At 44.3% G+C, this 16,454-nt stretch overlaps 1 protein-coding gene across 1 annotated transcript in view; it reads left to right on the top strand.

Moving 5' to 3' along the window:
• dync1i1a (dynein cytoplasmic 1 intermediate chain 1a) overlaps nucleotides 1-16,454 on the top strand; it is a gene marked incomplete at both ends in the record, with an annotated part of 56,149 nt that overhangs the window by 21,830 nt on the left and 17,865 nt on the right. The window contains 4 exons of the mRNA XM_083982800.1: nucleotides 3,307-3,402; nucleotides 5,859-6,030; nucleotides 7,408-7,507; nucleotides 7,710-7,835. Coding sequence (XP_083838926.1) covers nucleotides 3,307-3,402; nucleotides 5,859-6,030; nucleotides 7,408-7,507; nucleotides 7,710-7,835 — 494 coding nt within the window. The remainder of the gene's footprint in view (nucleotides 1-3,306; nucleotides 3,403-5,858; nucleotides 6,031-7,407; nucleotides 7,508-7,709; nucleotides 7,836-16,454) is intronic.

The raw sequence follows: 16,454 nt of genomic DNA on the forward strand, positions 1-16,454 counted from the left end.
GGGATATTTTTGGTGCGTGACCATGACAGAACAACTTGATGCATGGCCACTGGCAACGACATCAGCAGTATCTCCGTACGGGAATTGGACCGTCTCCCCTTTAGTGAGGTAACCCATAGGCCATGAATCATGCTGCCTTGCTCCATAGTCCTGTGGTCCCGGGGGTTGACAGTTTGACCGCTCCTCAATGTGGTCTCTCTCCTCTACTCACGCTCCTCCCATCCCCGTCACCACACATTCCAACCACCGGACTGGTCACATGAGGTCAAGAAAATAGGATGGAGCCGAACAGAATAGCAGTTGTGTGTATTGTATCTACACAACGTTGGTAAGCTCCACTTTCCACACTCTCCACTTTCCACTTGCTTGTTCTGCATCTGAAGATTTCGTGACCACAGTTTGTGGAGAGGGGGAAGGGGGGGGGGGGGGGGGGGAGTCATGGAGAGATGACAAAGGAAAACATCACCTGAGAGAAACGTAGCTTTGCAAACAAGCATAAAGAGGGACACAAAAGTGTTTGAAAGAAGGCTGTCCCTGTGTGTGTGTGAGTGTGCGTGTGTGTTTGCAGCTTGTCTGTTTTGGCAGCTCAGACATGCAGCTAGTCTGGCAGTCTGCCTGTCTGGTCCTCTCTGGTCTCTCTCCTCCACACTGGTGGGTCACTGGTGTTTGGATCACTACAGTTGGCTGTTAACCACCAACTTGGACCGAGCCTCGCCGCCATGTGTTTGATTCAGCTTAGTCATTTATTATGTACACACTATGAAAATTAAAGTCATATATCAAAACTTGACTTGGAAGTGAAAAAGCAAAAGGGAACACGGAGACAGAGCGAGAGAACGAGGTACTGGGGAGGCTGAAACAATATGGTAAAATAATGGCAGAAGTTATTGTAGTAATAATAATAATAGTAAAATCACTGGAGTGTTTCACCAATTAGAATCATATTGGTTGCTTTCAAAGCCCCAGTATGTAACTTATTTGGCTTTTTATTAGCGAAAATCAAATATTGCTTTCATAAATAGGTATTTCACTGTTGGCAAACCAACCGGATGTCATTTTACTTGACGAGAGAAAGACGGTAAAACGTGGGTCAGGTAAACAATACGACATCACCATGACAACATTGTCACGCCTGTATTGTTTTGCCTCGTGCTGACGGACCACTTGTTTACATAGAGGCTTGTTTGTCCTGTTACATGCAGCGTCTGTTGTCTGTCTGACGTCTGCCCAATTTCACGTGAATGCAACATCGAGAATACGTTCCGATATGCAACCGCACCGCTAGATGGGGGTAATTCCTACTACATATTATACCTTAAAAAATGCCACTCTTACATTGACTGCAGTTGTTCCCATGAGAGCAGAATTGAAAATGGTCTAGAAAATTCAGTTTTTGAGATAAAATTCAGATATTTGCCAAACTTCATCAACCACAGCTCCAAAATATTCTCAATTTCCTCAGGAAGATTGAAAATGTATTTAGCAAGAATTGGATGGTATACGTTTACAGTACTGTTTACAGTCAAACGTTTTCATGCACTGTAGGCTCAATCTTTGATAAATCAAAAATCTGAGAAACAAGTTTTGTGGAGGACAGTCTGAAGATGCTCTCTAGCAAGTTTGGTGACAATTGAGCAAAAGAGATTTAATAAGTTTTACAGTTATTGAAAAAAACAGAGTGATGGACTTCATAATTTGTAATGAGTTTAAGTGGACAAAAGTTTCAGCAGTATTGGGGCGACATTTTGGTGAAAGTTGCAAAACTGTAGTATGTACTATTGCTTTAGTAGGAATTTTTAATGTTTTTAAATTTAAACGCTTATTGTGGCCCCCCGGAGTTGAGTAAATCTGGCATGGGGTCGGACGCTTCTGTAAAGTTTGGTGAGTTTTCGCCCATGGGGAGTATGACTTCCTCGGAAGAATTAGAAGAAAGAAGAAGAAGAATTCCTAGGAATACAATAGTGTCCTGGCAGCTTAGCTGCCCGGACCCTAATAATAATAGTAAAATCACTAGAGTGTTTCACCAATTAGAATCATATTGGTTGCTTTTAAAGAGCACCAGTGAGTTCATCAAAAGCTTAGGCAAGAGATAAATGGACAGTTCATCCAGTGCAAGAGAGGCCCTTGAGCGAGTGGTTTCCACGGCGCCCCGGGCCATACTCCAGCTGAGTTAAACACACCCCGACGTGTGTGCTTGTGTGACTGTGTGTGTGTGTGTGTATGTGTGTGTGTGTGTGTGTGTATGAGAGAGAGAGGCATGACACGTCTGAGGGTGTGATGTAGTCACTTCCTCCCACCGGACTGAGCGACTGTTGTCAGCTTGACCCTGCGCCAGTTAACCCCTCGCCACCCCTGGCACCGCGGGTGAGGGGGGAGAGAAAGACAGATTGTATTTGTGTGCATAGTGTGTGTTGGCCTGGACCACAGGTGTCTGGCCGCGGTGTCAGGGTGTTAAGAGGTCTTCAAAAAGCCCCCCCCCCCCCCCCGACTCTAAGCATCTGTTTCAGGAAGGGAGGGAGCAGCAGAAAAGAGGAGGAGAGGTTGGCGAGGGTTAGTAATACATACCCCAAGGGGTGTGTGTGTCGGGGGGGTGGGGGGGTCAGTGAGGCAGTAGCTGACAAGCAGGTGCCTATGTTGACAGTAACCCTTCATACTTGAACCCCAAACACACATACCACACACACTTACAATGAATCCTGGCGAGTGGCGTGTAATTGCAGAGCCTGATTGGGGGGAATGCAGAGGGAATCCCCTTCTGAACACACACACACACACACACACACACACACATAGCTGGTTCTCTTTGGATGGGGTCAAAGGTGAAAGAAAGAGGAGAGCGCACACAACTCTGACTTTTCCCGCTGACTGTGTGTATGTGTGTGTCTGTGTGTGCGTCCCATGTGCGTGCATGATGAGTGAGTCTCTGCACACATGGGGACCATGTGAACTCATGCTTCAGCTGCAACGCGGAAATGGGCACGGGTTTGTTTCCTGCAAATTTTCTTTTCCCAAGACGATGTATACTTTATGTACATAAGCAACAGTAATGGAAATTCTGCAGTGGTTGGGCTTCACTTTTTTTTTTTTTTTTTTTGGTGTGTGTGCGTGTGTGTGTGTGTGTGTTTGTAAATGAAACCCATTTGGACCAAATGTTTGTTAGTCAGGTGTACCAGTTCATGTCTGGGAATGATTACTTTGGTAAGCAGGGGGGGAAGGCGGCACACAGCAGGAGGTGGAGGAAAATTGGAACAGCTGTTGATTAACATGAGTGCTTTCTCTCTTTGTTTTTTTTTTTTACTCTCTCAGTAGAGGAGGAGGAGGAAGATGAGGAGATGATGGAGGCGAAGCCGGGCCCCGAATCGGAGCAGCAGGATGAAGACGACAACAGGGAAAACAAAGACGGTAAATCTAATGACTATTGGAAATGTAAAAACTCTAATGGCTGACTCCTGTCAATCACCTCGTAAGTTATGTCCAAGTTGTGTAACTTCTCCTGTTATCTATTCACGAAAATCGATTATTTTGTTCAAAAATATGTTTTTCATGAATCAGTAATCCCCCCCATCAACAAACTGAAGTGTTCCTTTCAGCTCTGAATTTGCCGTTCATATCATTCATATCTACATGGAGCGGGTAAGCTCGGTGCTGGCTGCCATGTCATGTCGCCATGTTTTTACGTTCAGTGGCAGCGTGACGGTAGGAAACCACGGAAATTCAGCAGAGACACCGGAGCTGTTGGCTCAGGTCGAGGTGGCGTCTGTGAAAAGTCACCGCGGTAACGCAGTGAGGAGGAATGGAGCGTTACACTGATGCTGCATTCACCTGCAGTCGGGCAGACGGCCGTCGGTAACAAACCAGATTCATTTAGTCACAGAAGTCCAGAGAAAGCCGGTAAAACGTGGGTCAGGTAAACAATACAACATCACCATGACAACATATTGTCACGTGTATTGTTTTGCCTCGTGCTGACGGACCACTTGTTTACATAGAGGCTTGTTTATGCCGTTACGTGCAGCGGCTGTCATCCGTCTGCCGTCTGCCCAATTTCACGTGAATGCAGCAGCATGAAAAATAAGATTGAGTTGCTTGCGATATACAACCGCAACGCTAGATGGGAGTAATTCTTACACAATGTACATTTAACTTCATGGATGTTTCCTGCACATAAATTAACTTGACGTATGAGGCAGTTCAAGCCTGGGTCACCAGAGGCATCCTCATTCCTCATCCCTGACTCCTCTCATTCCCTCCACTTCTCACACTTTGCTGTCACGAAACACGGCGACTCATGTGTGACACCCGCTGCCAGTCAGTGGGTTTATCAGATGGGAGGGTGAGGGTAGGTTACACTGGGGGTTAAGGCGGGTCCAGCATTATCAGCGCCGTGGCATGTGAGGGTCAGCACTGATTAAAAACCTGTCACTTGACCCCTCGACCACACTTCAAAGTAGAGAGTGCAAAAGAGAAGGAAGTGGTTGTGTGTGCGTGGGGGGGGGGGGGGGGGGGGGTTGTTCGTGCACATGTGTGTGTGTGAGGAGGTTTCACATAGTAAATAATCAGAAAACGACAAACAGGTTTTGAGTGAAGTAAAAAACAACATGATGGATATACACTACAGATGATACATATTCATATTCAACCACAGAAACACATCAGTGACTGCACTGTAGTCTGAGCCAAACACACACACATAGAGACATGTACACACACACACACACACACACACACACACACACACACACACACACACACACACACACACACACACACACACACACACACACACACACACACACACACACACACACACTCATAAACACACAGTCATACGTCTCCACTCCATCCTGGCCTATTAGAAGGTCTGGCCTTTGATCTCTGCCACTCGATTCACTGGGTCTTTTCTGACAACTCGTAAGAAATACAAAGGGATGGGGGGTGGATCAAAGTCAAGAGGCAGGGTAAAGGTCGATATATGTGTGTCTGTGCATGTTTGTGTGTGTGTAAAATCGCGTGTGTGCTCGGTGACAGTGACTTCAAAACCCGGACGCCGTGCTGTGCAGCCATTACGTTCAAAGGGAGGCGGGTCGCTCAGAGGGCTTTGTTTTTCTCTTGTTTATGAAGTTCCTACTGTAGGCTTTTATTAGAAAAGATGCATTAGGAACTGTTTGTAGTTTATTATGTCCTGGATGTGATTCTGGTTTTGATAGAGATGAAATGAATGTTAATCTGACATCATGTACAGTACTCGTTGCTCTCTGTTGAAGTAGTAGACATGATGACAGTAAGGCGGTGGGTCTCAAGAGAATATTTGTCCAAGTCCAAAGTCACATCTCTTTTATTAGATTTTAAATAAGGTCATACATTTTTCTATAAATGCCTAAAAATAATGGATGTTTTGTGTTGTGTCACATTGGAATTTTAGGAATCAGGAAAGAGAACTTTTTTTTTTTTTTTTTTTTAAAGATGTCAAACTCTAATATTTTTAACTAATGACATTTTGCTGTATGGTCTATAGTAAATCTGCTGCATGTTTTAAATATTCAAAATGTACTGTGGTATTGAAACTTAAATTACCTAAATTGAGCCAAAACTGATAAATTAGCTGATCATCTGAAATCTTTAGACCACTTTTTGGTCAATTAATCCAACAAATTACCAAATGTCAATGTAGCAACAAATTGTAAGGATTTTATTTTCTTTCTCTGTCTCATTTTGGTTAGGGTTGGGACTTTTGGAAAAAAGAAGCAATAATCGAATATTTCATTATTTAGCTGAGCCCGTAAATAAAAGTTGTTGCACTGGGCATTAGGTTGTGCATATTTGTGCTTGTGTGTTCACGTGTACGTTCCCTCCAACAGGCTCCTTTCCTGTGTTGAGGGAGCTGACGGAAGAGGAGAGGCAGCAGATCCTTCACTCCTCTGAGTTTCAGAGTTTCTTTGACTGCAGCATCCGAGTGATGGAGAGAGCTCTGGCTGAGGACAGCGACATCTTCTTCGACTACAGCGGACGGGACCTGGAGGACAAAGAGGGGTGAGCAGGGAGGAGGAGGGAGGAAGGAGGAGGAGAGAGGATGTGTTTGGATGTGCGAGCACATGTGAGTGTTTACTTCCATGCCTGGAACTAAGAAATGTGCTAAGCCTGACTCATGCCCACTGTTTCACTCCAGGGGCCCGGGAGGATCCTTTGTTCTTCAGAATATATGTCTTCCTGCTGATGTCACTCTCTCAGAGGGTGAAAAACTCCTGTGAACTGAAAACCATCACAACCTAAAGAGCATTGTCTTGGCATTTGAAGGGCTGGCTCTGAGCAGAGGTTATAGAAGTGGTGATTGAAGTTGTGAGAGTCATAAGTGCAAAGCTGTTTTGGGATAGAGCGCTGCTCTGATAGATGAATGCTGTTTTCACTGACTCACTTCAACTCTGACCGCTGCAGCCACAGAGGAGCATCAAGCCTGTGGTCAAATAGAGATTATGTCTAAAACAGGCCATGGCCCTGTGCTTAACTTCAGTCCCATTCTTTTTCCATCGCTGTGGTTTCTCTGAATATGTAGCAACATAACCCTCATTTCACTACCATCACTAATTCTCACAGTGTGGCACACAAAGTAGGTGTCATGAGTATTTTTACTCTGTATAACACTTGAGTTAACAGTTTTCTGTCCTGGCCTACTGGCTAATCTTTCCATTACTGAGGCAACAAGCAGGACTCAGACATAAACAATAACTATGATGGTACTACTGTGCTACCAGGGACATGGTCCTCTTCACTATTTAAGCAAACATATCTATATGTTTCAGTCATTTAATGATAACGATCTAAATCCAGTTTGAGAAGGAACATTTTCCCCACTGTCTGAAATTACTGACTCACCAGTGTGAGCAGCCAATCAGAGCTCTGACCAACTACTCCAGCACTGATTCAGCATGTAGGACTGTTTGTTCTCATGTTTGTCCAAAAAAAATAAATAAGGCATTTTAAAGGGGCACTTCACTGATTCAATAATCGACCCTTATGAATTTGAAATAGTCAAAAGATACAGATGAAAAAAACTATGTCCATGAGTTTTCGTTAATAAGCTTAAAAAAACTTGGATATTGTGATTCCCATAATGCAACTTGATAGTGTCTTACATTAAGCCCGGTGACCCCGACTAGAGTTACTTTTCCAAATTTAAGAAACCTATTTCAGAACCACAAGGCAGCAATAGTTGAAGTCTATTGTTGCCTCACCCTAAACCTTTAAATTGAATTTCTATTTTCGTTCAGTCATTCACCTCTACAGACTGAAGCCATTTTTTTTCTTGGAGGTACCTTTTTTTTTTTTTTTTTTTTTACTTTTTAACTCCTGTCCTCAGGTCTGATCCTGAGGTAACCTTTAACCCTTACCTCTGTCACTGTGTGCCTGCAGAGACTTGGGTAGTGGCTCCAGTCTGTCTTTCAGCAGACTCTTCTATGACGAACACTGGTCCAAACATCGTGTTATCACCTGTCTCGACTGGTCTCCTCAGGTGAGACACACCACCTCATATGTTATTCTAAATCCAAAGCTGTAACACTCTCCTGCATTTTAAGAATAATTTCCCAAGAGATACCAGCATCAGTTTAAACAAATTTCATTTTTCTGCTTCTCTTCTTTTGTTTATATGGTTGATTTAAGGTGTCTCTTTTTTTAATAAACATCCCTCTGTCTCTGTTCTTTCTCTCCCTCAGTACCCTGAGTTGCTGGTTGCCTCCTATAATAATAATGAAGATGCTCCTCATGAACCGGATGGTGTAGCTCTGGTCTGGAACATGAAGTTTAAGAAGTCCACACCTGAGTACATCTTTCACTGTCAGGTACTTGAACTTATCAAACCACTCATATACATCCACATATACCATAGGAAGGAAATAATTAGGTTTGCCATTTGTTTCTTTCCCGGATGGATTGCAAGTACACAGAGCTAAATGGTAAAAAATAGAATGAAAGCTCCATTTTATACCATATCTGGCAACCCAGATATGTATACATCAGTACATCCGGTAATCTCTCTTCTTTCTGCACTGTAAGGGCAGCATCCTTGTGAGTAAAAAATAATGCGTGAAGCACAAGGGAAATGAAAGGCGGCCCCACATGCACTCGTTTGACCCAGTAGATTGGATTATAGCTGAACACTGCCACGGGAGGCCAGCTTCAGTGGAAGAAACCAAGGCACTGGTGGGAAAGGAACTCACTGACGAGTGTGATGCTAATGGTAAATGACACTGAGAAAACGGCAAGAGGAGGGAGGGAAGGACGTGAGAAGGGATGGAAGGATTGGGTGTGAGGGCTTCACGGTTCCCAGGAGACAGGCGAGGCCATATAGAGACGTCTTGGTAGTAAAATGATGTGGCCAACCACTTCCTAATCCGAGGCTGCCACATGTGTGTTAGCCCACCCACATGGAGCAGCATTTAATCCCGGCAGTGCTGTTCCCCAATAATTGACAGGTCTACATCCTACAAATCGCTGTTAAGACAGGAATACACCTGTAGGAGTCACAAACAATCACCTCGCTGTCTTAGAAAAAGAAATGCAGCCATATATTCTTGCATTAAAGCTTCTTCTAGCCAGAGGAAATTCTCTCTTCTTCTCTCTTTTTTTCTCAAATGCACATATTCCTTCAGACCGCACGCCGCTCGCAAAAATTTCAATAAGAAGCTTGCCACATATGTCCAGCTCCATAATGGATTTTTAAAGTGCTCCATTCTTTCGCTGCACCATAATTTTTGCTGCTGCTGAAATCCATGTGGTCTTAGGTAGGGATTACAGTTATGCATCTTGTAGCTGCAGGATTCAGTAGTTTTTCCATGTGGGTCTTTGACAGAGTGCGTTCAGTGCATCAGACTTTATTAACAGTGCGGTTGCGGGACATGCTGATCTGTGAATTGTCAGTGTTAAACACGAGACGTTTTGGGGAACAAGAATATTTGTGTAAGCAGCTGATAAAATGCTTAGTGCATCAAAAGGGGGGCAATCAGAGCCACAAACGCGCACAACAGAGGTGAAGTGTATTCGAGTTTAAGTGGGAATGCAATGACAAGAACATAATGGCGCGCGGTCGCACCGAAACGTCGGGAAAGTTCAATTTGTACCAGAATGAAGCATCGTCATCGTAGTTTGTTTTGATTTTCTGACACGTACAAACCACTTCTGCAAACACAGTCGATTTGTTTTAAGTGAGTGTTTACTGGAAGGATGTGCATTAGATGAAGTGATATCAGATGGAGAAAAGGGAGAAGAAAGACTGAAGGAAAACAGAAAAGAAAAGAAAAGTCCTACCACCCCCCACCCACCCACACCCGCCCCACATCCTCCCCCAATGTTAGTCAGAGTCAATGTGGCCTGGGGCCGTGCCATGGTCTTTTCATGAGGGGAGAAATGAAAGTCAATGACAGGAAAACAGAAACATAAAAAAAAGAAAGACAGAGTGGGCAGCAAATGAACAGGGATAAACAGTGGAGGATAAAATACAGATGAAATAACTACATGTGAAACCGGAGAAGACATTGGACAGATTGGATTTGGATGGAAGGAGAAGAACGAGTGGATTGCGTTACTTTGTGACTCTCTTTCTGTGTGTGTGTGTGTGTGTGTGCGTGTGTGTGTGTGTGTGTGTGTGTGTGTGTGTGTGTGTGTGTGTGTGTGTGTGTGTGTGTGTGTGTGTGTGTGTGTGTGTGTGTGTGTGTGTGTGTGCGCGTGCGCAGGGGCCTGCTGCAGTTGCGACTCTAGTTAGCTGTGGATCAGATGGCTTTTAATGTGCGAGCATGTTCTGCCGTTTAACCCCCCCAAACCACAGGGCTGTGTGCCTCTTCCCCTCTCTTCCTCTGGATTCTCATATTTTTTACTTTCCACCATCCACCTCCCATGCTCAGCTACGGGAACACACGCCGTTTTTACTGTGCGCATGCGGTTCACGCACACACATATGTACAGTATGTATGGGTTGGGTTGGCCCGGCCCCAGCGGATGGTTTTGTAGCCTCTCAGACTTTTTTTTGTTTTGTTTTTTATTTTTTCTTCCAGACTTGCCCACAGAAGCAGCTTTCATCTGGTGGATGGATAGGTAGATGACTGACTACTGTACTGTATGTGTGTATGCACATGTTTGTGTGTATGTGTGTGTGTGTGCTTTGTGCACGTGTGTAAAGCCTGTGGCGTGTGTGTTTGGGAGAGAGCACAGATACAAAAGAATGACAGTGCTGGGCCAGTATTGGAGGGTTGGGGTTTGTGGTTGAGGTCTGGTTCAGCGGGGGCTTTATTGTATAAGGCTATGGCTTATAGAAGGCTTCATGTTACAGATGGGGTTTTGGTGAGGTCAAGCTTCTATATTTCTTGTCTGGCTGTGTGCAGCTCGATAAAGCTTAGCAATGCCATTTTTCCTTCAGAATTTAAAATAATATAAAGATAAAGAAAAGCAGAGTAACCTGCTGATGTGCATTAGATGTCTTAAAGAATATTAAGTGTTTTGTTTTTTGTTTTTTTTACTTTGCAGTGCAGTTGGGGTTCATGTCTCTGCCGTGCTGGTAGGGAGGGATGTAAATCATTTAAAAGCTGTCACTGGTTTGGTTTTGGGAGGAGTTTTAGTGACATTTGGGGGGCGAATGAAATCTGCTGATCGTGCATAAACACTTTGGGCAACGTGCAGCGGTGTTGTAATATTGCATTGTAACGCAATCGTCACAGACAGCATTTGACAAATTTTTGGTCCCATGTGGGGTAAACAAACAGATGGCGCAGAAATCTCATAGCCGTGCATTCACTTCTTCTCCTGGTTCTCTGTTACATTTCTGCTCTTATTTTACACTTCAATCATTCACTGAATGGCAAACTGTAAAAAGACAATAATTTTATTCTATCTTCTATACTGCAAACACACTAGGGATGTCAAACCTATGGTATGGATTCAGTTTTTCTTATAAAAACAGTTCACAGTTACAGTTCTTATAATTGAATCCTCTCTTCTTTTCATTTTGTTTTAGTTACGTACTGTCATGTTGTATTATTTTATTCAGATTTATGCCGTGAAATGCACCATAGAGATGTACAGTAGTGTGTTATTGCTCTCTTACTTAAGACATTAAATAAACTGTATCTGTAATTAGACATCATCTAAATGTCCTCCCGTTGTACAGGGAAACTCTTTATAGCCGCTTCAAGAACCTGAGGCAGATTCATGACCCCACTTCAGTTGCCATTGATCTGTAATATGGTGAAGGAAGTGTGTGATCCATCAGTGTGTGGGTTGGGTTTTGTACCTCAGGAGAGGGGCTGCTGGTGCTGCGGATTCTGGTACCAGTTGAGCGTGCCTCCCCTCATCACGGCCGTCCCAGCAGTTGAACCCATCATCGCCCTGTCCCAGATTGGTCCAATCTTGTAACTTCACACCAGCCTCTCAAGTGGGCAAAGTCAGGCCACATTAAAGAGCCCGTTTGACTTAAAACCTCTGCTGAACCCCTGAAACCACACGCCTCCCTGCAACAACCCCCGCCGCTACTGTCATATCCCATTGGACTCAGTCATATTTTTATTAATATCTCTCTGTTTCGTGTCGCTCCGTAAGCCTTTGGCACTTTCCGAAAAGTTGAGTAAGAGAAGGAGAGCAGCCGGGGGGGGGGGGGGGAGAGTAGTGGTGGCGGGGTGAAGAGAGTTTGAGAGAAAGAACAATACAGCAGCATTATTCACTGGCTCTGTCTGAGTTGGAGCCCACATGAAATTACACAGGAGGATGGAGCAGCATTGTGTTCAAAAGATTAGCAGAGAAATCCTCTAAGTGCTCACTGAGCAGACGAGTTAAGACTGTGTGACTGCGTTTGATTAGTGGCACACGACATAGATGAGGCATCTACTGGCAAAGATGGATTTTGTAGTGAACTGGATTGTATTGTGAACTCTGTGCTGAAGGTGGATTATGCATCAGTTGACATACGTCATGAAGGAAATGGGGGTGTTTGAATATTATTAATATGCTGTGTCACAAGCAGACAATTTCTCCTGGGCAGTTAGGTGACACCCTGAGAGCATCAAATCTATACAAAAAAATTAGGTTTTAAAGCCCCAGTGTGTAACTTATTTGGCTTTTTATTAGCAAAAATCAAATATTGCTTTCATAAATACGTATTTCACTGAAGTCGAATCACACCCGCAAATGAAAGCTTTCTCGTACCTTGACTGTCTGACGTCTGCCCGATTTCACGTGAATGCAACATCAAGAATACGTTCCGATATGCAACCGCACCGCTAGATGGGGGCAATTCCTACATATTATACCTTTAACATTTAAATCCTGCAGCTTATGATCTAAATCAGCAAATGTTTCTAACTTCAGACTGGAGGTCATTTGACAACATATTAAAATTAGTAGTGTAATCAAATGTAATTAGAGCATACAGTTACTCTAATTACATTTGATTACACTACTATTTTTTTTTCTTTTTTTAGAACAGAACAGAATAGAATAGAATTGAACTGAACTGAGGGTGGTTGAGTTGATCAACATGAATACATCAGCAGCCAAAGTGAAACTCTGAGCCATGCAAACAAACAAGATATGGAAAATAAAGGGAGAGGAGCAGGGAGAGAGAGAGAGAGAGAGAGAAAGGCCTGTTTGTGTTCCCGGAGCCTCCTCCTCACGCTCTCGCTCCGTCAAACCCTCATTCTTTGCTCGGTGAAATGGAGACTCTGCTTGGTATTTCTCTCTCCGCGCCAGAAACCGCAGAGTGACAAAATCCGTGGGGTGTCATAAACGAGCAAAGCCAGGGGGAGAGAGAGAGAGAGAGAGAGAGAGAGAGGGAGAGGGAGGAGAAAGGTGGTTGCAGGGGTGGAGGAGGTGGGGGTGGGGGGGGGTGGGTGCGGGTTTGAGAAGCGGGGATGCAAGAGAAGACAGACGGATCCATCTGGTCCTGATAAGGCAGAGTGGAAAACACATGAGTGCGGTGAGTGGGGGTAGAGGAGTGGGTTGTGTGCGGGGTGGAGTGGGGGGTGGACCGTGGATCTACTTGGGACGTTATACTGTCTGTTGTGCCCTATCAGCCCCCCAACCCCCAACCCCCCCACCACCACCACCTCCTTCTTCTTTTCTTCTCACCATAGCGCCGTCGCTCCGTCTCTACCTTCCCGAGCCGACTTCAGCAACAGTTTGACGCCCGAGGAGAGAAGGAGAGAGAGGAGGAGGCAACAAAGGAGGGAGTGTTCCCCTCTCTACAACTTCTCTTTCTCTCTCTGTCATTCCTTCCAATCTCCCTAATCCCTCGTTGGGTGCCATCTTTCATCACTGCCTACCATGTGTGTATTACCCTCTACAGAACACTTCCCATTAATATAATAAGGGCTGCCAGAAGCACTTAGCCTTGTGAGCCTGTGTGAGATATGCTAGATGATACTTTGTGTGTGTCAGTTTCTCCCTCGCACAAACACACACACACACACAGAGTGTAGACCTCGCCCGAGGAAAGAAATGAAACCCACTGTACTGACTGCAAGAGTTGTCTCCCTGTAAAACGTCCACAATTTATCTCAGGCCCAATACACCGAAGTGACTCTCGCCGCTGCGTTTTCTTCCAGGAGCCGTCACTCCCCACATCCTCTTCGTCTGGGCTGGCAGGAGATGACTTGGCAGGTGTCTGACCTGCGCCGCATGTGAGATTAGAACCATGCGCGGAGCCGCTCAGCGTTTGGAAATGAAATGTCAGGCTCAGTACTGAGTCAGCTCTGATATGGAGATGCAGTCGTAGCGGGAGCGTTGCCGGCACGAGAGTTGTCGAGGTGTTATTTAGACAGATGTGGTGCTTGTATGGCTGGTATGTCCAGACTTATGAATCTGAAATGAAGAGGAGCTGGAGGGGAAGAGAGGAGTGTGGCTGCATCTGATTTAAAGGAAAAGTTCCAGCATTTTTTGGGTGTGGGGTGTTGGGGGGGAAATAGGCTTATTATTAAAGAAGCTATCATTGGAGCTTTTCTGTCAGGGGGGCTATAGATGAGAAGATTGATACCACTATGTGTCTGTACGCCAAGGATGAGGCTACAGCCAACAACCAAATAACTTAACTGGAAGTGGAAAACCGATCAGGCCTGGCTCTGCCCAAAGAATCAGATCTGTTTACCATTATCTCTAAATCTCACATTATACAACACATTATACCACAGTTTTAATACATACAAAACCCAAGGTGTAAAAATGACAATACAGCTTATTTTGGAGGCTCAAGGAGACCAATCACCTCCTCTGGCTGCCTGTGAACTGTTCCATGCCAAGAAATAGTTCAGTCTATCTGTTTTCACTCTTCATGCCAAGCTAAGCTAGCTGGCTATTAGCAGTAGCGTCACGTTTACTGTACACACATGAGAGCGGCATCAGTGGTATCATCCAATTCTTGCCAGGAAACAAGTGTGAAAGATTTTTGGCCAATTCAAAATAACAGACTAACAGACACAGTATTTTGAACAGTCACATTTTACACACTCTGAAATAAATTGCCTGTAATAGATGCAAAAGTATTTGGACTGACGATGGCAACAGCTCGTGAATGAGTGAAAAGTAGAACACAACCCGGCTCCCTATAATTCAGCTCTAAACTCGGTCGTTAACTTCCTACATGACATCTAAATTGAGAATCCGTCAACCAATTCCCCTTGAGTTTAAATCATAAACGTCCTTATAGCACGGGACAAATTGATCTCGTTTCAACGCCTAATGACATACAGTGGATTTAAAAGGAACGCAACTCCGAAAACACATGTGCAAATGTGACGTTTGATTAGAAGCGTTTAGGGGGAGAACGGCTTTTATTTTAGGTCCAAGTTGTGGCTGGCAGGCGCCTCAAAGTGCAGTAACGGGACAAAGTCGGGCTAATTTTCAGTAGGTCTTTCACTAAGCCTGACAGTGCACCAGGGGGAATGATGGCATAACCTGCGGTTTCTTAAAGAGGGGATTCAGAGTTTAGTCGGGATTTTTCCTCTTAAGATGGGGGACACTGATAGGGCTTAGGAGTTAAACTAACATATGGAGCAAATAGAGGGGTCTCTTGATTTCGCTCCTCTTTTTCATTACTCATGTGGGGTAGAGATGTTTATTCAGGGTGATAACCGGTGGAAGAAAAACAAGAGAGACTAGAGAGCAGGGATGTTTTCTATTTGTGCTCATGGATTTGCGTGTTTATTTAGCATTTTTTATGGTGTGTTAATAGTAAAAGTAGAATCTTTACTGGGAAGATCAAAGACTTCAAGGTTTCTGTAGAGAGTTTAAAGATAAGAGTATTATTAATATATTTTAGGTAGCGCACAGTTTATGTTATAGGACATACTGTTCCAATTTGGCAAATATATTTAAAACTGAAATGAGAAGTGACATTTTTATAGCAGTCTTATGGTTACTATCACTTCAGGCAAATAGATAAGCCTTAACAAAGTCAGCGAGGAGGGGGGTGTGGGTAAAGACAGAGTAGTTAAAACTCAGCTATTAGATGTTTGTTTATAATTCCCTCTCCCTGCTTCTCCCATCTCCTCCGGAGGCTCGTCAAGGTTTAGAGTTTCCCTGCTTTCGTGGGGACTGATGAATGGCCTCAGTGGCGGCGGGGTGCACCTACTTAGCACTGGTGTGGACGTGTGTTATTGTGAACAGGGATGACAGCGAGGGCAGGACTTTGGTTTATTAGCCCACTGATGGAGTCTGAGGGAAGCAGGCCTCAGACAGCAGCCTGTCAGACAACCACAGAGGGCAAAGGTCATCCCAATATTCAGGGATGGTAAAAGTCATCAAGTTCAATGTGAGTAGAAGTGCTCAGAGTAGCGATGTTATTGTTACAAAACCTTCTTTCAATACTTTTTGGATTAGTCTGTGTTGATAGGTCAGACTCTGGATTGAGCTTCACATATTCTTTTCATTTAAGCACAGCTGCCTTTACTGTACATAGTCTGTAGAATAAACCTGGCAAGGTCAGTGTCACATATGATAAGTCAAACAACTGTAGCTCCTCCAGGTCAGACCATCAACTCCTGTGAGCTAATACAGGCTAATAGACCAAAAACGTTGACTCTTTTTATCTGATTGTGTAAATAAACCTCTCTGAGAGTGCCTGACTGCCAGCCAGCGAGCGGCTTTATTTTTACCACCGAAGTTCAGTTTATTTTGAGTGTTGACATCTGAAGCGACTCCCGAGCCGTTCGTCTGGAAACCGTGACTCCTCAGAAGAAACCGAAAGAGAGAAAAAAAGAGAGAGGGAGAGAGTACGCAGTGTTTTCTTTCCCTCTGGTTTGTTTTCCAGTCTCCTTTCAAAATGAACTGGGTTTTGAGTTGGCTGCTCTGCACATGGTGTGGTGGTGGTGGTGGTGGGGATGTAGAGACAGGGGGGATGGAGCAGGAGGGAAAGAAATTGAAAAAGAAATGTTACGCTATTGAAGATTTTCAGATTGAGTCGGTTCATCTCAAAAACAGCCCAA

Source organism: Trachurus trachurus, assembly GCF_905171665.1.
Source record: "Trachurus trachurus genome assembly, chromosome: 11".
In the NCBI taxonomy this organism is placed as follows: Eukaryota; Metazoa; Chordata; class Actinopteri; order Carangiformes; family Carangidae; genus Trachurus; species Trachurus trachurus.